The sequence below is a fragment of the Monodelphis domestica genome, chromosome 5 (assembly GCF_027887165.1).
Source record: "Monodelphis domestica isolate mMonDom1 chromosome 5, mMonDom1.pri, whole genome shotgun sequence".
NCBI classification, from domain to species: Eukaryota; Metazoa; Chordata; class Mammalia; order Didelphimorphia; family Didelphidae; genus Monodelphis; species Monodelphis domestica.
In genome coordinates, this window is record NC_077231.1 from 213,702,204 (window position 1) to 213,724,690 (window position 22,487).

General features: G+C 34.1%; 1 protein-coding gene across 3 annotated transcripts in view; it reads left to right on the plus strand.

Moving 5' to 3' along the window:
- Window positions 1-21,628, plus strand: part of UBN2 (ubinuclein 2) — a 162,660-nt gene extending 141,032 nt beyond the window's left edge. For all 3 annotated transcript variants that reach the window (XM_056799758.1, XM_056799759.1, XM_056799757.1), the window contains 2 exons: window positions 410-499; window positions 10,734-21,628. In XM_056799758.1, the coding sequence (XP_056655736.1) occupies window positions 410-499; window positions 10,734-10,783 (140 nt within the window). In that variant the 3' untranslated portion in view covers window positions 10,784-21,628. The remainder of the gene's footprint in view (window positions 1-409; window positions 500-10,733) is intronic.
- Window positions 21,629-22,487: the final 859 nt, after the last annotated feature.

Here is a 22,487-nt window from a genome sequence, read left to right on the forward strand (position 1 = left end):
ATTAAATCCAATTAGTGACAGTTATGAAATGTTTTAAAAGAAAACATATTTAAGTACATACAGTAACACAAGTCTAATGAACTCGTGTTTTCCTTAACAAATTTCATAAAACTTTTTCTCAATTTTCAGTTTATTAATATCACAGTCATGGTATGATTTAGACAGCCTAATTTCTGGCATTTTTGGAAACTCCTTGAAAACATGGATCATAGTTAGCCTAAATTCTGAAATCTTTAATTGCCTAATATGGTGCTAGATACCTCATGATATTCAATAAGGTTTTAATGCTTGATCTTTTCCATGTTCTGCATAAATTCAGGAATTCATTTTAAGTTTTTCCATTTGAGCAAAAATTTCTTAAAGGTTAGGCCTGGATAGACTATCAGCATTTCATTTTTTTTTTCCTTAGATATGCTGAAAGGTTTACAGCCAGGAGCTCAGCATACAACATCACTTTCTCACTCACCTTTGCCTAGTCACCTACAGCAAGCTTACAATGGTAAGATTCTTTTAATTTTTCTTTATCTTTTGTATTTGAAAATTAAGATACCTACAGAGTTCAAGAAACACTTCTTTTCTTACCCAAACCAAAGACCAAATGGAGTGGGGAGGGGTTAGGCAGAGCAGTTGTTCATTATACTTGCTCTAAATTGGTAGGTGAAATAAGTCCTTTACACAAATGGGAAACATATAATAGAGGAAGACATCCTTTTTATTTAGAAGTAACTTTTATGTAGGGAATGAAGTGCAGATAAAGAAATTATGTGTCCAAATAAGTAGCAGTTGCCAAGAATCATGTATAATGTATAATCGTGTCAGACAAACCATCACTGATATGTTATAACCAAAGCCCAAACTCAGTTGGGAACCCTTTTCCCCCCAAGTAGTTAAGCCACTGTGCTTAATAAGAACCACTTAGATACTGGTTTATTTGAGGTATTTGTTTTACATTCCCCAGCCCTAACTCTATAGTTTTCTCTACATGGAGCCATTTATTCCAGAAATGGTACAATTTCTCGTTCTTGCCAATAACTGTTAAGACACATATCCCCACTCCCCGTAAAGACATGTATAAATTGCATCTCAGCACATAGTTAGAAAGGCATCATTTAAAAATTAGTAAGTATTATTAAAAAATTAATTATCATTTTAAGCAGCTATTCAAGCAGTCCAGTCCACTGAGGTCCTTAGCATTAGAACGCAAATATTACTTTGATTCTTGATACTCCCACCCATAAGCTAAACTGGGACAGTGGGACTAGTGCCTTTTCATAGAGTACTAACATCCAAACTGTGAACTTTATTCTTAAGAGGCTTCACTTCCTCCCCATGGTAATCTCCTCTCTCGGAAAGATAGTTATCCTTGTTTTTTGTAGTCCTGCACAGTTGTACCCCAATTCTTTACCATGATCCTGTTCTTGGTGCCCCTTTCCGCTAAGGGATCTGCCAGCCACATGTGACTGGAGCCTTCTCACTCTCTGACCCACTTTTTGTTATTTAATAAATTATTATAAATTAAGATATGATCTTCAGAGACTTTAAATTATAACATAAGGGGAAAAAAACCTGAATTCATCTGGAGGAACAAATGGTCAAGAATCTCAAGGGAAATGATGAAAGAAATTTTTTTAAAAGGGGGCCTGGCAGTACCAGATTTCAAACTACTACAAAGAGAAATAATATAACTATTTAGTATTGATTAAAAAATAGAAAAGCTGATCAGTGGAACATAAGGTCTTAATAAGGAACATTAGGTACATAAGGTTTAGGAAGTTTTTTGAACATGAACATAGTATGTCATGTTAATTGAACCCAAAGACATACACCAGATGTAAGAGTGAAAATTATGAGACTAGCTATAAATTAATGATTTCACTAATCAATAGGAGTAGGGGGGAATGGTGGAAAAAAAAGGAGAGGTGTATACTTTCCTTGCAGCTCCATTTAGCTCCATTTAGCTTGCTGTTCTGTGGCTGTCATTAAGGCTCCTTATCCAGGCTCACAGAGAAGTCCAGCCAGCAACAAACATGGAAGAGAAGAGTGGAGAAGAGTAAAATCCTCTTTTGCCTCAGTTTATCAAACCTTTTCTCCACCCACTAACTGTCACACATCACATCTTAGGAGCCAACTGTGGCTTTCTATTTTGCCTGGGCCATCTGAGGGGCAGTCTAGGAATCAGTGCAGGGGACATCTGCTTCCCCTCCCCACCCCCGGTCTCATGATCTTTTGATACTATTGCTGCCTTTTTCTGGTTGCCATTCTATCCTTGTAACCCAATCCAATCAGTGATTCCCTTCACACAATCCTCGTCTCCCAGTCACATTTAGGCTCATGCCAGGTATACAATAGTGGACAGGAGATGATGTCACCTGTGTGACTCCAGAAAGGGGCTAGGGTAAATTTCCTTCGCACAATAGTAAGACCTCATTGTTTGACAAAACTACAGGGAGAGCTGCAAGAAAAAAAGTAGATTTAGACCAACATCTTACAACATATATCAAGTTAAGCTCCAAAAGGGTATATGTCCTAGATATAAAACTTGGTCCTCTTATAAACAAATTAGAGGGGAGTGGAAAAGGAAACTTTTCACAGCTGTGAAATTATGTAGTTCCTAAACAGAAAAGAAACAGAAGATCACAGAAAATGAAATAGATAATTTTGTTTTTGAAATTTCAAAATTTCTTGCATAGTGAAAACTGTTGTACATAGAATTTTTTTTTAACCAATACCTTCTGTCTTGGAATCAATATTTACCATTCATTCTAAGACAGAAGAGTGGTAAAGGCTAGGCAATTAAACTGAGTTAAATGACTGCCATGGGTCTCACAGCTAGGAAGTGTCTGATGCCAGATTTGAACCTTCTGTTGCTAAGCCTACCTCTCTATCCATTGTACTACCTCATTGCCCTTATTAACTCATTAACTGGGGGTGGGGGGGTGGGGGGGAATCTGTGCATCAAATTTCTCTGATAAGGGTCTCCTCTGAGATTAATAAGGAACTAATTCAAATATATGTGATTAAGAACTCTTCCCCAATAGATGAATGTCCAAAGGATATGAATAAATTATACTCCAGGGAAGAAATCCAAACTGTTGATAAATGTGGGAAAATGTTCCAAATCACTAATAATTAAAGAAATGCAAATTAAATCTCTAAGATTCTCAAAGTATACCATTATAATCATCTCCAAAAAGTGAGAGTTGAGTTTCCTCAGTGCCTCATCTAATCCCTTCCATTTCTTTTCATCTCTTATAGCTAGAATTTCTATTAAAATGAATAATAGTGCTGATAATGTGCATCCTTGTTTTAACTCATATCTTAATGAGAGGGCTTCTAGCTTATACCAATTACAGAAAATCCTTCCTGAAGTTTTTAGACAGATACTACTTATCATTTAAGGAAAGCTCTGTTTATTCCTATGCTTTCTAGTGTTTTATTAAAGAATGGGTGTTGCATTTTGTCAAAAGCTTTTTCTGCAACTACTGAGATAATAATCATATGGTTTCTGTTGATTTTGTTATTGACATAGTCAGTTATGTTGATAGTTTTCCTAAAACTGAACCAGCCTTGCATTCCTGTATTCCCAAGATAGGGGTATTTAATTATTCTATTTCATTTTTTGTTTATCTGAACAATTTGTATTTTTGAACATATTTATCCCTGTACTTAGCCTGTCAGATTTTTTGGCATATAACTGGGCAAAATAGCTCCTAATAATTTATTGAGTCTTAATTGGTAGTGAATTCATCCTTTGTATTTTAACCATATATGTATGATAAGTGGTTCATCCATCCCCCAAGTGATAGACTATCTCTCAGTTTCCAGTTCTTTGCCACTACAAAAAGAACTGCTATAAATATTTTGGTACAGGTAGATTTCTGATCTTTTTAGGACATAGATCCAGTAGTGGTATTCCTGAGTCAAAAGAGTATGTATAGTTTTGTGACCCTCTAAACCTGGTTCCATATTGTTCTCCAGAATAGTTATTTCAGTTTACAGTTCCACCAACAGTATTTCCCAATTTCCCCACATTTCTACCTAATTAAGTTATTCAATTCATACCAAATCAAACTACCAAAAAAACTATTTTCTAGAACACTAAAACATAATAATAATTGATCTGAGAAAAAAGGTCAAAATATCAAGTGAAATAAAGTATTTGAAAGAAAGTAGCCTAGCCATATCAGATCTCAAACTGTATTATAATGTAGTAATCATTAAAACAGTCTGTTACTGCCCAAGAAATAAGTGGTAGATTAGTAGACTATATTAAGTGCATAATACACAGTAGTAAACGACCATCATAATCTCATGTTTAATAAATGCAAATATCCCAGCTTTAATGGGCAGCTGGGTGACTCTGTGGATTGAGAGTTAGGCCTACAGTTAGGTCCTAGATTCAAATCTGGCCTCAGACACCTCCTAGCTATCTGATGCTGGGCAAGTCACTTAACCCCCATTGCCTAGCCCTTACCACTCTTCTTCCTTGGAACCACTCCATAATATTGATTCTAAGATGGAAGGTAAGAGTTTAAAAAAAAAATCCCCGCATTGGGTATAAGAACTCACCACTTGACAAAAACTGCTGGGAAAACCGGAAGGCAGTTTGCTAAAAACTAGATAAATACCAACATCGTATACCATATGCTAAAATAAGGTCAAAATGGCACATAATTTAGACATAGGCATATTAGAGGAGAATGAAACATCTTACCTGTCAGATATATGGATAAGGGAATGAATAATCAAATAAGAGAGATATGAACAGGTACTTCAGAGAATGAAATAAAAAGTGATGGTCATGAAAAATTTCACTAAATCAGTCTCGCAGAGAATTGTACCCTAAAGTAAAACCTTGAGGTACCACCTAATATTTATCATATTAGCTAATATGCCAGGAAAGGAAAATGATAAATGTTGGGGGTGGTTTGGAAAATTGCAATGATAATGTGTTGTTGACAGAATTGTGACCTGATCTAACCATTGTGGAGAGCAATTTGGAACTATGCCCAAAGGGCTATAGATCTGTGTATTGATACAGCAATACCACTCATTACTACATCTGTATACTAAGGATATTTTTAGAAAAAACAAGGAAAAAGCACTCATGTACAAAAATGTTTATAATGGCTCATTTTGTCATGGCAAAGAATTGGAAATTGAGATGTCCATTAATTAGGGAAGGCTAAACAAGTTGTGGCATATGATGATAATGGAATATTATTGTGCTATAAGTAATGACAAGCAGGATGTTTCAGAAAAACCTGGAAAGACTTCTGTAACTGCATAGTGAAGTGAACAGAACCAGGAGAACATTATATTTAGTAACAGCAATATTATGTGATGGTCAACTGTGAATGACTTCATTATTCTTAACAATGATATAAGACAATTCCAAAGACTCATGGTGACAAATGCCATCTACCTTCCAGAGGAAAAATTAATGGATTTTGAATTCAGATCTTAGCCTACTGTTCTTCACTATATTTTTTCTTTTCTTTCTTTCTTTTTTTTTGGGGGGGGGTTGTTTTCTTTAACAACATGACTAATATAGAAATATGTTTTGCCATATATATAGCCTGTCTTAAATTGATTGCTGTCTCGGGGAGGAAGAAGCCAAGGGAAAGATGGAGAGATTTGGAACTCTCAAAATTTTCCCAAACTAATATTAAAAATTATTTTACATGCAATTTAGAACAGTTATTTAAAATATAAAAAATAAGGTATTCCCAAAAAAATGAAGAAAAAAGAAAAGAAACTAGTTCCAGAGACTCCTTTACATTGCTGATAGCCCAAAGTATTCATTAAATAGGAGGGGGTGGGGAATGGGAGCATTTTACAATAATTATGCTTTGAAGCCTTTAAAAATTTTTATGTTGTTTTTACTATGGGACCACTCTTTGACAATGATCATTTCTTTGCTTAATTCAGCTGAACAAGGAAACACATATTCACTTGAAATAACACCACAAAGTCGTCTATAACCTATTTTCATTTGTAATGTCTAAGTTTTTTAAATTTTGCATGTTTTTGTGCTCAGTTGAATTATAAATGCTCTTTTATATTTGAACATTGAAACTTCTAAAAAGAAAAATTTTAATTTTAAGAAACTATTTTTAATATCCATTTGGTGCATCCAAACTTTGTAGATTCTATTATTGCCAAGTGTCATCCTAGGAGACTGGGATCAATTTGTTATGCAAATAATTATATAGTAAAATGTGTGTGTCCTTAACATGCATACATTTCTGATAATGTCATCTACTATCTTAAAATATGGATAACCTTGCAATTCATTAGAAGAAATGAATCCCCTCTGCCATGCCTACATGACATATGTGACTGACTTGTCATTCTATATATATATATCTTCCCCAGACCTATAGAGAACTGAATTCATGGATAATATTTCTGCAGAGATAATTCTATCCCCCTGCCTCAGTCTCCCATTCCACTCATCCCACTTCCCTCCCTCCCCAGTATAGTTTTATTTAAATTATCACATAACTATTGGGTTTTATTTTTGTAGTCGTAAGCATTAATTTGATTCCTTCTGGCTTTGTAGTATATTTGTATATACTTGACTCAAGTAGCTTAATTTTAGAATTTGATGACTTTCGAGTGACTTCTGTGTTCAAGATACCTGATCTTTACAATAGTAGAACCTCAGTAGTAGAGGCTTAGTTAGAAAGCACCTGCATAGAATAATCTGCTCAATTGACCTTTTGATCCCAGACCTAGGATGACACTATCAGTAACAAAATCAACAGATTTTTTTCAGTAGATGCAGAAAATTTTTTTGACAAAATACAACACTAAATCCTTGTTAAAAATATTAGAAAACATTGGAATAGTTTTACTTAAAGTGATTAATGGTATCTATAAATGAACAACAAGCTTTATATGTAATTAGGGATAAACTAAAATCCTTCCCATTAATATCAGAGATGAAGCAAAGGTTCCCATTATCATCACTACTATTTAATATACCAGAAGTACTAACTATAGCAATAAGGGCCAAAAAAAAAGAAAAAAGAAATTCAAGGAATTAGAATAAGCAATGAGGAAATAAAGTTATCACTCTTTGCAGATGATATGATGGCATATCTAGAGAATCCCAAAAAATTAACCAAAAAACTAATAGAAATAATTAATGACTTCAGCAAAATTGTAGGATTCATAATAAATCCATGTAAATCATCAGCATTTCTGTTTACCACAATGAAGTCCAACAGCAAGAAGTGGAATAGGAAATTCATTTCAAAATAACTCTAAACAATATAAAATACCTGAAAATATACCTATTAGAAAAAAACAACAACAATTATATGAATTCAATTACAAAGTACTCTTCACACAAATAAAGTCAGACCTAAACAGTTGGGAAAATGTTTATTGTTAATGAATAGGCCAAACCAATATAATAAAAATGCCAGTCCTATCTAAATTAATATATCTCTTCAGTGCCATATTAATAAAATTACCCAAAAACTATTTCTTAGAGCTAGAAAAAAATATTAACAAAATTTATCTGGAAGAGCAAGAGGCTAAAAATATTAAGGGAATCAATGAAAAACATAGGAAGAGGCCTATCCAAAACAGATCTCAAACTATACCATAAAGCAGTAATCATCAATTGGTAAATGGCTAAGAAACAGAGTAGTGTATCAATGGAATAGATTTAGATAATCAACATACAATAGTTACTGTCCATAGCACCTTAGTGTTCTGTAAATGCAAGGTGCAAACTTTTAGGGGAAGAACCCATTACTTGACAAAAATTGCTGAGAAAACTGAAAAATAGTATGGCAAAAGCTAGGCATAGACTAATATCATATACCATACACCAAGTTAAAGTCAAAATGGATGTTTGATCTAAGAAATAAAGGATGACACTATAAAAAAATTAGGGGAACATAGAAAGTTTACCTGTCAGACTTCTGGATATGGAAAGAATTTGTGACCCAAAATGACATAGAGAACATTGTAAAAAATGAAATGGGTAATTTTGATTTCATTAAACTTAAAAAGGTTTTGTACAAAGAAAATAGTATGACTGAAACTAAGCCTAGACCAGTATCACATATAATACCAAGATAAAGTCATAATTAATTTAGGTTAATTGCATATAAAGAGATAGTACTGCTTCCTCTTTTTAATATCAAAAACCTTAAACTGCAGGTGTAATAATGTCTCCCAACACTATACTTCATGTATAAACTTTATAAATAATCCTTACCTTGTTATCCAATAACTATTTCCTAGAGATAGGGAAAAATTTTGTCTAATTGTCTAATTTATTTATTTTTGTCTTTATTGCCAAAGTGGCTGGTTGCATAATGGTTAGGGTGTTGGGGCTGGAGTCAGAAGTATTTCCGTTAAAATTTGACCCTGGGGCAAGTCATTTAATATGTTTGCCTCAATTTCCTTATGTAAATAGGGATGAATAATACCTAGGGGTCTTGTGAGCAAGAAGTGAGATATTTGTTAAAAGTGCTTAGAACAGTCCCTTGTACATAGTAGGCAGTATATAAATTCTTATTCCCTTCTTCTTTTACCGTAGCCTGTGCTTGACATCCATCACCACTGATGTTCCTGACAGGAAATGTTCCTCTACCCTCTCTGAAACTTCATTTCTATTCAGCAGTTTCATAGTCTTTGCTTAGCTACTCCTTCACTTGATCTCATTAGCTCCCATGATTTTAATTATCATCTCTATGAAAGTGATCCTCAAATCTACCTGTCTAGCCTTAACCTCTCTGCTGACCTGCAGTTTTAACTATCTATATACATCTTGAACTGGTTAAACCCTTATAGGTACCTTAAATTCAATATGACTAAAATGGAATTCATTATCTTTTCCCCTGCCAGGCCTGCCTGTCTCTATTACCCTCAAAGACAGTAACATCCTTTCAGTCACCTAGACTTACACCCTAGGTTTTAAGGTCCTCCTCCATTCCTTATTCTCATTCCTCCAATCCAGTCATTAGTTAAGTATTGTCATTTCTACCTCCATAACCTCACTTATATATTCCCCTTAACTCCTCTAGACCTTTATCACCTCATGCCTGAACTATTTTAATAACCTGCTCTTTGGTCTCCCTGCCTATCTTTCACTCAGCTGGCAGATTGATTTACTAATATACAGGTCTGACCGTATCACTTCCCTATTCCTTAAACTGAAGTAGCTCCCTATTACCTCTTGGATCAAGTCTAAAATCCTTTGTCATTTAAAACCTTTAATACTCCTTACTCTCCATGTCCGTTGCAATTCAGTAACACTCAAACTCCTGACTTGGATTGTTTTTGTAGGCTGCACTCTATGCCTAAGTTTCCCCTCAAGGCTCTGCTAACGTCCCATCTTCTAAAAACAACTCCCCATCTCCTAAAAACAACTCATTGAATACATGGGTCGAAGGGATATGATTGGGGATATAGACTCTAAATGAACATCCTAATTCAAACACCAACAACATGGAAATAGGTTCCAGCGAGAAGGGTAGGAGATGGGGAAGGAGGGAAATAGTCTGAGTCTTGTAACCAAGGAATAATGCTCTAAATTGACTAAAATTAATTTAAACTAAAAAACAAATAAATAAATAATGGAGTACTGCATGTCACTTATTAATGACTATTATTAAAATTTTAACATTTATAAAAAAAATAAAGTCCCATCTTCTTGTTATGACTTTGCCACTCATAACAAAATATTAATGCCTTCCCTCAAATTTTACCCCTACTTCATCCTTCTTTTTTTTTTGTTTGCATATATTTGAGTGGAGGAATAAAATATTTATTAAATACCTACTAAATGCAAATTTAGAGATACAATTAAAAAAGTAAGTCCCAGGTCTGGAGGAACTCCTGTTTTCTGTCCCGTCAACCTAAAAGCTCCTTGAGGGAAAAGACTGGCTTTTGCCTTTTCTTTGTATCTCCAATCTTAGTGCAGTGCCTAGCCAAAAAAAAAAAAAGGTAAGATCTTTAATAAATATTATTTGACTGATTGACTGAAAGGAGGAAAAATTGTCAAAAGACAGAGGTCCTCTGATAACAGAAGTGTTTTATGACTCCCTTTTAAGTTCCTACAGGGGTTAAATTGGGTACATGGTAGATACTAAATAAAATTAGGAACAAATTAATAGACTCTTGTCTAACATGCACTCTGTAGTTCACACATTCATTCATTGCCATCATAGGAAGAGAAGGAAAGGAAATAAACATTTATATTTATCTCTGTGCCAGTCAGTGCAATAAACGCTTTACAGATATTTCATTTGATCATCAACCCTGAGAGTTAAATGCTATTATTATTATTCTTCCCATTTTACAATTAAAGAAATTCAAATAAATGGGTTAAGTAACTTGCCCAGGTCATATAGCTAGTATAAGTCTGAGGGTAGATTTGACCTCAGGCTTCCTGATTCCAAGTCCAGTGCTCTTCCCCACTGTGCTACCAATTGCCTTTTTTTAGTGGCATGTCCAGATTTGGGTGAATCTCAAATATTAATTCAACAGTTTGCCATAAAAAGAATCCTTCAGTAAATTTTGAGCTCCATATTCTAGTTTTTATACTACTTTGGTATTAATTACATTAAATTTTCTGTTTTAAGATATGAGTCACTTATGTAGAAATGAAATGTTATAATTAGTAAAATGTGTATGATTTTTAAAAATAATTGAATCTTTTAATGTATCTCTTTCTACTCACTGGCCTATTGTTTTCTCTTTCTCAGATGGAGGCCAAAGTAAAGGGGACACTAAATTACAACGGAAAACTCAGTGACTTCCCAGCTAGCAAAGGATTTGGAACATTTGATTGGCTGATGGGATCTAACTGATGGGAAAGTACTTATGTGGTCACAGGGCTGCTGTTTCTGTCAATGTTTACATTCTCTCGTCCCAAGCACTGTGGTGAGGAGGAAAAGGAAAAGAAAAACAATACTTGATCAAAGCCAGGTGCAGGAGGAAGAAAGGCTTTTGAATAGACTTAGAGACCTTGCTCTCTTCTACAGAAAGACAAAGTTACCATGCTAACTGGCTTTAAAGCGATTCAGTTGTCAAACCCACAGAAGTATAAACTTGATTTCCCCAGGGGAGGAAGAAGGAATTTGAACAGATTTGGGTGAATTTCATCCATCCTGGGGGTTGGGGCCTGACCACTCTGGGTGCAGATATAATTTCATAAGAAGAGAAAATATTTTAGTCCAATATATCTGAAATTAGACCAGCTTTTCAGGAATAATGATCTTGTCTGCTTGAGTGGCCTATGCAGCAAATAATAAATTTGCCACAGAGAACCCATTAACATGTCCAGTGTCTGATACAGATAGTAGTTGAATACTATATCCTCAGAAATCCTGATCAAACTTGAACCTTCTTTACCGATGCAGGATCTCCAGCATGTAGCAATCCCTCCATGTAGAACAGTATACAAGGTGGACTGAGGATGCTGCAGGAAAGAGGAATAATAATATTCTCAAAAAACTTATTTTAGCACAGTGATATGTAGTATTAAATCATCTAGATTTTTTAAAGATAAAAAGAAAATGGAGTCTCTTTTGCTCTTATCAGATCAAATGTAAAGATTTTCCCTTTTTATCAAAGGGTCACTTTCCCCTTAGACACAGGTACTTAATGAATTGCAGCTGGCATTTTATTTGTCTGCTAATAACTGATCAATTCTTGATTTCCACTCTTTTAATATAATTTTACATTATGATATTTTTCTTTTCTGAAAGGTGGGAGACCCTCAGGGACAAAGGTCCTGCTGTGGTGAGCCCAGTCCTTGCTAATCTAATATTATGACTGGTGATTCTCATTAACTTACATTCACATTAATTAACAGAATTCACTTTTTTCTTTTGGATAGTGGTACTTCAGATTAACTTTTGTTTTAGACAGTAATCAGTGTATTTATTATATAATAGTTCTTCGGTGGTCATTTTGGGTAGCAGATGTTTTGAGTGTTTTATGTCTTCATCAAAAAATTAATTCATGGTTCCTAAGAGAACAGCAAAACTAGTATCATTATGTATAGTAAGGGAATTTTGGTAAAGATTTTCACAGCCCATTTCTTCTGCCTAAAACTAGTTTATTGTGATTAATGAGAAGCAGTCAAGATCCTAAAGTCTCATTAGCTAGAAGAGTCAAATCTTAAGGTTTGAGAATCTTTCACTGGTTATGCTTCCATATGCATACACCTTCAGTGGCACAGGATTTTGAGTGGGCTCATGGAGAAAAGGATATGATTTGTTTGACTTGATTGACTTTGGTTTTTGATTTGAGCTTTAAAAAACAAACAACATTGTTCTGTTATTTTTGCTTGAAATTTAGCTTTCTTAAAAGCCATGTTTTTCATATTTTTAGCTGTGCTCAGAAGTAAATCCACTTGTATAAATAAATGACAGATTAACCAAAAATAAAATCATTCATTACACATTAGAACACTAACACAAAGATTTCCTATCTGTTATTCATGGGAAATCATGTCACACTTCATTTAGGTTTGTAAAGATACATATACTAGCCCAGACCCTGGTTTTCCTTAATATAAAAAGTTCGTTGTAGCCTAAAAAACTATTAAATCACATTTGGATCTGGATTTTTGACTTTGAAAGTCACATTGACTTTGCATTATGACAAAAGAAATAATTTTTAAATGAGTAACTGAAAATTTTATTGTTTAAAATTTGATCATAGGCTAAGGAAAAAGTAAATTTAAACTGATTGATGAAGGCTTCGATTTGCTTAGGTTTTTGTTGTTGTTCGGTCATTTTATTTTGATCTTGTCCTACTCTTCATGACCCCATTTGGGGTTTTCTTGGCAAAGATTTTGGAGTGGTTTGCTTATTAGGTTACCATGACGCAAATGTGAGTGTTTTGTCGACTGTAGTAGGCATTTTGGATGAAGTTGCTGTGAGGGGCACTAGGGCTAGATTAACTCAACTTGTTTTGTTTTGGCTAAATTTTTATTGGAGATATTTTCCCACTATTTCATTCATTCTAGTATTTTCAGCATTTTGTTCACATTTACTAAACAGTGGAAAAAAGGAAATCAGTTTAAAGAATTTCTGTATTTGTATCTATTTGAATGAATATTATGAAATTTTTGTTTTAAGGATAGCTATCTGTGATAAAGATTAGGGCTTTGAGGTGTTAACTGAGTTTGCTACTTCTCTTAATTGTGCCATGACTAAAATGACTAAAATTCTTCACTTCAAATTTCATAGTAGAAACACTGTAATACTCCTATTTCTTAATTAACTAATTGTTAAATCATGCTGTATTGATCTTTGATGACTTTCCTGTGTCCGCCTGACAATAGGATTATGAATTCTTTTCCTTGATATTATTTCATACCCACTAAGATAAGTATCTCTATGAAGAATCCTTTTTTTAGGGGATCAGAAACATTCAGGGTTCATTTTATTCATTCTTTAATCTTTCTGGGACTCTTCTGAGATCTTTGATTTTTTTAAAAGTCATTATCAAAGTACTTCACAGTTTTGTTCTGTTTCCCCACTTTCTAAAATATAATAGAAGATAAGTCAAAAGGCTAGTGCATATCTAGATATTTAATTAGAAATTTCTGCCCAGAGATAAAACACATTTTTGTGTTTAGATTACAGTGTTGGAGATTACCCCCATATTTGTACTGTGTGTCATAATTGAAAAGTTGTTTGGTTCATTTGACTCATTTTCAGCACAAGTGCATAGAGACTTGTGGACTAGACTGTACTTTTGTACTTAAGCAAGGATCAAATTTTGTGATTTTTAATATGTTTAATTACTGGAAAGGTTATTAGTAGACTCCACATTTCTTTGAAGGGAAGAGTATATTTCTGTAAGAATGAAAGCAACGCCCCAATGCAAAAGGAGAGTTATTAGCACATTTAACTGAATCTCACTCAGCAGGGTTCTTGTTTCAGGAAGACTAAACTGCTTATTTTCAACTGTCTTATATTTTTAATGGCCTTCAATGATATATAAGCTGTTATTGTACATAAAAAGAAATCCTCAGTATTCACAAGCAATAATAGCCAGTACAGCTGCCACTTGACAGAGCAGCACTGAGCTTAAGATTGGGGACTGTACGGGAGCAAAGTGTCAAGCTCACTCAGAGCCTCCAAAATAATGCAAGCAATAATGTCCAAGATAACCCTATAATAATGCCTTCTCATATACTCGAGAGATCCAGAAAAAATAAAATTAAGAATTTTCAAAACAACCTGAGAGAAAGAAGCCAGGTTAATCCTGAATTATAGAATTCCTTTCTCAGGATCAGGAAGTCAGATGATCATGTTTATAATGCTCTTCCATGCCTACCACCCCTGTGATGGATGTTAGTAGCCCAAATTGCTATTAGTTTTGTTTTTTGTTTTTTTATGAGGAAAGTTGGATGGGGTTTATTCTATCATCAAGTAAAGGGAAAAACAGAATCAGTAGTATGGATGCTGTGGGTTTGACATCTGTTTAGTAAAAAACTATTAGAAGTGACTTTAAACCCAGGATTTCCCCCCCCCCCCCCCAAAGCGGATCTAAGTTGTTTACTACCCAGAGTCTGGGAAGGGCAAATACCTTTACTCTCTTTCCTGTACTCATTACCACACCCCCTTGGACTTCCACTTGGTACAAGACACTTTCTGGAAGTTAAAATAGAGCTATCCTTTAATTGTCTCAGACTGCCATTTATTAAAAGAACTGTATATTTCTGGGGATCATCTTTTAGGACTCCAACTGTCTATCACATTTGCTGCTACATTTGTAAAATGAACTTTGACTGTATTAGCAAACTTTAATCTAGTTTACAGTTCTTTATTTGGGAGGGGGGATCAATATAGAATTTTGTTCATGGATAGAAATGGGATGTTTTATTTTGGAATGTACCCTGAAAGCACAGTGGTCCCTCTATTCTGTTTTTTTATTGTTTGGATTTTGAACTTATTTTAAAAAGATGGAAATAGAAGAATAAGAAAAATCTGTAGTCAAACCAAACTTGAGAAATCTCCCTAAGCTTCAGCTCCCCCATTTCTACTGAACTGAAGTTGTCAATAGGGTTACTTACCCAGGTTTGGTTTTTTTAAATTATTATTCTTGTTTGTTTTTTAATAATGAAGCAGAAGACAAATGCAGTAGGTAAATGACTAATGTTATGCAATTTTTATTTTATAAAAATTTAAGGAGAAAAAAAGTAAAATGTTGGTGAGTTTTAATCAGTCTCCACAAAATGCTTATTATTACCCCCCTCTAAGATATGCTCTGTTCAGGCCTTTGTCCTTTGTTAAGTGCCTTTTTTTTTCTTTTTTTCTTTTCCCTTTTGAAACTGTTCTCAGAGATCCTAAAATGCAGGCTGAATGAATAGTCAGGGATTTGGGAAGAACTTGCCAAGGCGATGTCATGCTGGAATACTCTTCCTTTTCCTATATGTGTGTGACCATGTGCATAAAATGTTAAGATATATATATATGTATATATACACACACATATATATATAATATATGTTACATATATTACATATATTATATACACACACATATACATATATATTATAAAAATTAGGAGCTGCATCCTTTCTGAACACTCTCCTCCAACACTTTTGCTTTTAGGAAATGGGTAATCGATAGAAGTGAGTAATTGGGAATCATATTTCCAGACAATAACAACTGCTGGCTTTGAATTTATGCTTGTGAATGTATTTTAGAAAACATTCATAAATCTATTTCTGATGATTCCATATACGCACTTGTCACAAGTGGAATGAAAACAATAAACTTACTTTCTACTCCTGGATATTGGGTTGTATAGGCACTTCAGACTTTGCCATGAGTAATGTCCAATTGTTAAAGTATTGAAACCACAAGGATATAAATTAAACTGATTAGTAGGTACATTTGAATATAGAGTAAAGCAAAACTAAAATAAAAGTTAGAATTGGGGTTTGATACTTGAATATAGCCTCTGAAGAAAGTGAGTATTTTTGTAAGCACTATTTATAAAAAAAAACAAAACTCTAAATTCTGAAAAATAGTGCTTAATAAATCCATGTGGCTTACATATGTTTTTAAAATTTATAAATTTACACCTAGGGAAGGTTCAGAAGATGAAGACTGTATAATCACATATATAGAACTCTACCTACAGCATACTTAGAAGACTTTTTGGGTCTTTTATTTACTTATTTTTTTGACCAGCCATTATGTTGCTCTTGTTTCAGGACTATTTTAGAATTGTCCTTTGATGCAAGAAGCACACATGTCCCCATATCTAAAATTTTTCTATGTAGCCATTAAAAACAAAGAAGCATAGCTTATTTTTTATACAGGAATTCATTATTTTGAGTTGAGGGCTTGAAATTAATTAATTTGTGAATCCAATGTTTTCCTTCTCTGATGTAGTCAATAAGTACCCTTTTAACACTTTGACTTTGGGAAAAACTAAGGGTGAGGAGAGGAAAAAAGGAGCAATCCCTGGTAGTAGTATTTAGTAAGAACAGATATCAGGTCTCCTGGGTTCATTCATAAGCATTGCCATTGGTTTATTGTGTTTAGGGGAAAATCATTAACCTTCGTGCCTCAGATTACCCATCAGAAAATTGGGTATAATAATCTTCACCTACCTCCCAGGGATATCATGAAAGTTTAATATTTCAAAAGAATTTTTAGTTTCTCTAAAATGCCCTACATAAGTATAAAATGTTATTACCATTTTCTTATAAAGGCTAAATAACTATTCCCCCATAATGGGTCTAAAAATACCATAACATTTTTAACATTTTGAAAAATCAGTGGAAGTCTAATTTAGACACCAATTTGATATTTTAATACACTCTCTTCTCTTTATTCCTGGTGAGAAAAAATATTTATGTTCAAACTGGTAACACATTTTTTGATTGATTGCACAATAAGTGGTATCATGTATCTGAATAGTGTCCTGTTTTTGTAAAAGTGGTGGTGAAAGTAGATCTGAGTTTGGGAAGCCCCAAATTCATTTTTAAACTATTACATAATCTGATTATTTTATAAAGATTAAAACTATTTCTTTTTTTAAAATAGAATGTACAACAGTGACACTGTATTCTACTGCTTCCTGTAACTGAATTGTCAATACCACAAGTTAATCTTGCCATTAAAACAAGATGGCTTTGGCTACTGAGCTGAGACATGACAATTGAATTGAAAGCCTATAATGCCTGGCTTTGGGGGTTAATGGTGATCTTGAAAGGTGGCTATTTTCTTCCTCTAGAGCTAATTTTATCAGACCAAACATCTTTTTTTAGAGATTGGTAGAATTTTAGCTTTAAAGATGAGAAGAATTTGGGAGACATTTTATAATGGAACTTTCTAGGAATGAACAAAATGATTCTTAGTTCTTCTATACATGAATCAAATATCATGCTCTCCTGTAATAGTTTTTTTGGGTGGGTAGAATGCTTAGCCCTCTTTGCACTGAAGTGGCAAGCATGACCCAGAGACACTTTGTTATTGTATTTTGTCAGGTGCATAGCCAGCTCTATACACTCCCATCTCCACTGGTGACAAGGTTCTGCTTCACTGTTCTCAGAAAAGCCCAAGAATGTGTTGCATTGGCTATGTGGGACACAGGAATGTGGGAGAGAGGTAGAGGAGGTATTCCTCTCTTGTCACGAGTAGGGAAATGTATGTTTTCCCAACTCCTAGAAGAAAATCAAATCATGTTTTTCTTTTTTTCCTCATCCCTATTTTTTGAATAGCAAATATGTTTCTAATCATCCTAAAAATCCAGTAGGAAGTATGAATTTAAGCAACAGTATAAAATGCTGAGTAAGTGCCAGTAGGGCATGTTTGTAGATTTCAGATTGTAGCTCTTGATCAGGATCAGTCAAGAGAGTTAAGGAGATGAGGAATAGACTGTCTAGCCGAAATAAATCAGGAGAGAGAGAGAGAGCACCCAGGCCCAAGTCAAGCAAAGCATCTGGTTTAGCTTGCAGTTTGCTATGGACCAATTAGTTTGTTTCAACCAATTAAAAACTGATCTTTCTTAGTTTGTTTTGTTGCTTTTTTTTTTCCAGATAAAGCCTTAGTTGTCATTAATATCAACTATGCAGATAAATGATGTATTCTTTGTTTCCCAGTATTATACAACTTTTTCCTCTTTTCCCATTCCTCAAACAACATGTTAGACTTCTACCCAAAGAATTAAGGCAAAAGATTTTGTTGAATGTGTATTCTTCAAGAAAAAGAGAGAAATTCTGTTTTGTTTAACCTTGAAATGTGAACTTTGTATTAAAAAAAAACAAAATGCAAACCCTTTCACTGGTGCCAGACTGTAGTTAATATCATAAAATGGCTTTGGAATGTTGAGCTAAAAAACAAGTGGAATGTTTAATACTAATTGTGTTTTACATAACGAGGCATACAATTTTCTTTGAAACTGAATCAAGAAGCCAGAGTTTTGGTTCTTTATAACTCTGATTTGGAAATAGCTTTGGAAACTGAATCCATTCTTGCATCTATTCTCCCATCAGTCCACATTTTCATATTTTCTTTTTTTTTCACATTTTCATATTTTCTAATCCTTGTTGTAATTAAGTCCATTAGTTCAACTGTCATATTTTTTCTCCAGAATGAAAATTTAACAACCTACTTTCTTATCATTCAATTCCAAAGCAAATACTAGGGTCTAAAATATAATTTTTTTTAAATTGTGTTTGCATCTTAGTGGAGGAACTTGTAAAGATTCTAATGCTAAAGCATCATATTGGGAGACCAGAACTGATTTTTTTTTAAAGTTCATAAAAAAAACTATTTCAACAAATCAGGCTATATTCATATACCCTAAAGTGAAATTGTATGCTCTCTCATGTCCTTAAATATCAATTGTTGCAAGGTAAATTTTTGTGATAGAAACCTATACTTTGGTTTTATCTCATATCCTACTGTTTTTACTCCTTTCTACTTTTAATATATTTCCATTTCATAGTATATCAGTACTTCTGGCTCTTTTCCAAGCTGTTAGCCAAACATATCAAGTATGCCTATTGAAAAGAGAGTTGATGTAATTATGTAGGTGTTGGTGTCCAGGATTTAAAGAAATTACTTGGTCTCCATGAGTGACTAGAACTTTATTTTCTATTACTATAAAGCAAATAGCAGATTTCTCGGGTGTTATAGGGTAGTGATAGTGACCTCTTTTGTCCCAGAGAACATAGTTTGCAGGTGTATTCTTTTCTCAGAAATTGAGGTACAGTTTTTTATGGAAACTTACTGATCTCAAAGTTCTGCTTCCAGGCCTTCCTGGAAATGGGTAGGATTACTTGAGTCTCTGTTTTTAGAGATCTGGCTCCACAGACCTGTTAAGGCCCTCAGAGCTAGCTGATTTTTCCCTAGTTCAGACATCCCTTTATTATTACATAGTTATAATGGTGACATATGTGTTGAATTGGAATATTTTTAGTTAGCTTTCTAAATAAATTATTCTATGAAAACCTAATGAAAGGAAAAATAAGATACTATTATCCCAGGGCAGGTTGAAAATAATTTTCTTTTTGAAGCCTATAGATTTATTATATTATTAACATCTTCAAAACATATTTTGAAGTCTACACCACCAAAGGTAAGCAGGCTGGCCACGTCTTTATAATGTGGCAACTCCTCCAATTGGCCAGTATACTCAATTTCGACTTTCACATTCAACCTGTCCCCTACTTCCAGAATTGTTCCCAATTCCTTTTTAATTCTGTTTTGGCTCAGATAATTGTCTAGACCATTAATATCTCCTTCAGTATAAATCTAAGATGACATTCTTTGATGGAAACCTCTTCTCTTAGCAGTCACTGTTTCATTTAATTGACTAGTTGGAAATTTGAACACTAGCTTTCTGTTACAATATATTTTAGCCTGGTTATACCTACATAATTTCATATACCTCAATGAGCTCCATCAGTTTAGCAAAGAATCTTTGCAACAATAGAGTTTACCAACTTTCAAAATTAGGGAATGTAACTCGTATCCTCTACCCACTCACTAGCCAATTTACCAGTGAAAGGGTTTAAACTGCAGTATCCTTTGTTTACTACCACTTTAAAATTTTCTCAGAATTTAACTGTAGTCTATCAAAAGTAGCAAAAGTAGCAAATTACTCTCCAACAAATGAGAATATGCAAAGCTGGAGGACTTTCCCAGGTGTTTCGCCTGTCTATAGTTGTCAAGTTTAACTGTAAGACTGAAGAAATGAAATCTCTGGCTGGTGAACAGTTATTTTTGCCCCAGCTTACAAATGTTTGTTTTGGAACTGCACATCTATATATTACAATTGCTTTGAAATAATTCTCCTACTCAGATTTTTTATTCAGGGCCAGCTAATATCCCTACCCCTCAAGTATGAGAACTGATTGGTGGGGAGGGGAGCCTTTGCTTAGTGATAGAAAAGCAGGATGTTCTTCATGATGCCCTTTTTTCAGAGAAACTTGCCTCCAGTATACATATTCCTCTTTCTCCAGCCACCTCCACACTTTGTATATGATACCAGCATGCTTAAAATCAATTTTGAAGGAAGGGGCCTGAATAATCTATTGCAGCTGCTCTTGTTGATAGGCACTAATGACTATATTGTGTTTGTTTATTAGGGAGATGCATTTGCTAACTTGAAGGGATACTGTAATTCTAAACAAATGTGTGACTTAATATTTTGTTTTTATTTTTTTCTCTCCTTTAAAAACTGGACCTGAACACAAGTTTTGAGTTGATTTTTGTAATAATCTCAGGACCTGAAAGATTGTAGCATTTAGTGTGTCTTAAAAATTATGTACTGTACCAGCCATGGATTTTTGTAAATACACCCGTCTCCCTTTTTTGTATTATTTTAGTAAAAAAAAAAATTTTAAATAAGGGGGGGTGGTGGTGATTTGTGTATTTGTATGGGTGTGGGGTGTGTGTGTGTGCGTGTATAAGGCTCTTTTCAAGACAACCTGGTGCTTGCTTAATTTCCAGCTCTCTTTAGAGTGGGAATATGAACAAACTGCTGCTACTAAACCCCTGCACTGAGCATAGGTATTTCCATTTTGTCCCTTTGAATAGTTGATTGGTTGCTACTAGATTTTTACTAGGAAGTTAAACCTCCTCTTCCTACTACCCCACTGCCACCTGCATTTTTAGTTTTGCAGGATAGAACCTAACCCTTCGGAAGCATGATATTAAATATCTCCTCTAATAAAGATTTCTTCTGGTTTCACAAAATAGTCATATTGTACTGTTTTCAAAGATGTACTTGTAAGAACTTTTCTTATTTTATAAAACTTTAGTTATCCTCCCATAACATTCTAGTGTCTTTTAAGTGGGGCAAGAGGGCTTGAACATTCCTAAATGCAAACCTCAAAAAGTAATAAATTGACTCTATGGATATGTCCCAACAGTGCAGGGATTTTATTTTATTTTATTTTTATTTTTATTTTTTTGGCAACAGCCTTGCTCATATTCCAGATGTAGCTAGCAGTTCCCTGTTTTAAAAACAGGAGCCTTATTTGATTCAGCTATAGATGTTTCCTGTCCTTCCATTTGTGGCAGGGCCCTTTTATCTGAGTGTTCCTTTTTTTTTTCTTTTATACGTGTCATGTGTCTGTGTTGTATTAAAATAAAAAGGAATGTACATATTATTCCTGTCTGTTGTGCTCTTATTGATTTGGGTTAGCATAGCAAAGTAGATAGAGTCAGGAGGCCAGTTTCAAATCCTACCTCATATATTTAATAGCTTACCCTGAACAAATCATTTAAAATGTGGGAGAGAAATTGCCTCAGTTTCTTCATCTGTAAAATAAAGATGATAATACTTGAATTAACTACCTTACACAAGATTTTTTTGATGAAATCCTTTTGCAAGCTTTACGGTGCATTATGAATATGAATTGTTCTCAGTTTTTGGAAGCCTTTCTGAGTCATTATTTTAATCATTATTTGTTGGACATCTACTAAGTGCCATATTGATACTGCCAAAAATGTTGTCACTGGGCCCTCTTGCTGCCAACTTTTATAAAGGCATGTCTTGAAGAAAGATAGCATGCACTTCTAATGTCAAATTTCTATTATGGCCGGAGATAAATTTTTTTTTAAAGGAAACACTAGAGATAACACAAGACAATGTATATTGAATTTCAGTTCACCACTTTATTGCCCTTTGAGTGGAAAAGACAACAATTGTTACTCAACTGTAGGAGGCATTGTGGTATGATAGAAAGAACTTTGAACTCAGAATCAGGAAACCTGGGGTTTTGTTGCTTTGCCACTAAGTAACTGCAACAGTTGGGTAAGTAAGTTCTTTGGGCCTGTTTCATTGGAAAATTAGGGGACTGGATCAGATCTCCTAAATTCCTTCTAGCTGTAGTAATTGGTGATTCAGGGGTTAAAGTGGGTCTAGGCCTTATTGGTTAGCATTTGAATAGCTGGGAAGATTCTTTCAGACAGGTAAAATTTTGGCAAATTCATAGTGGTTGAAATGTGTATGAGGAGAGGGACAGT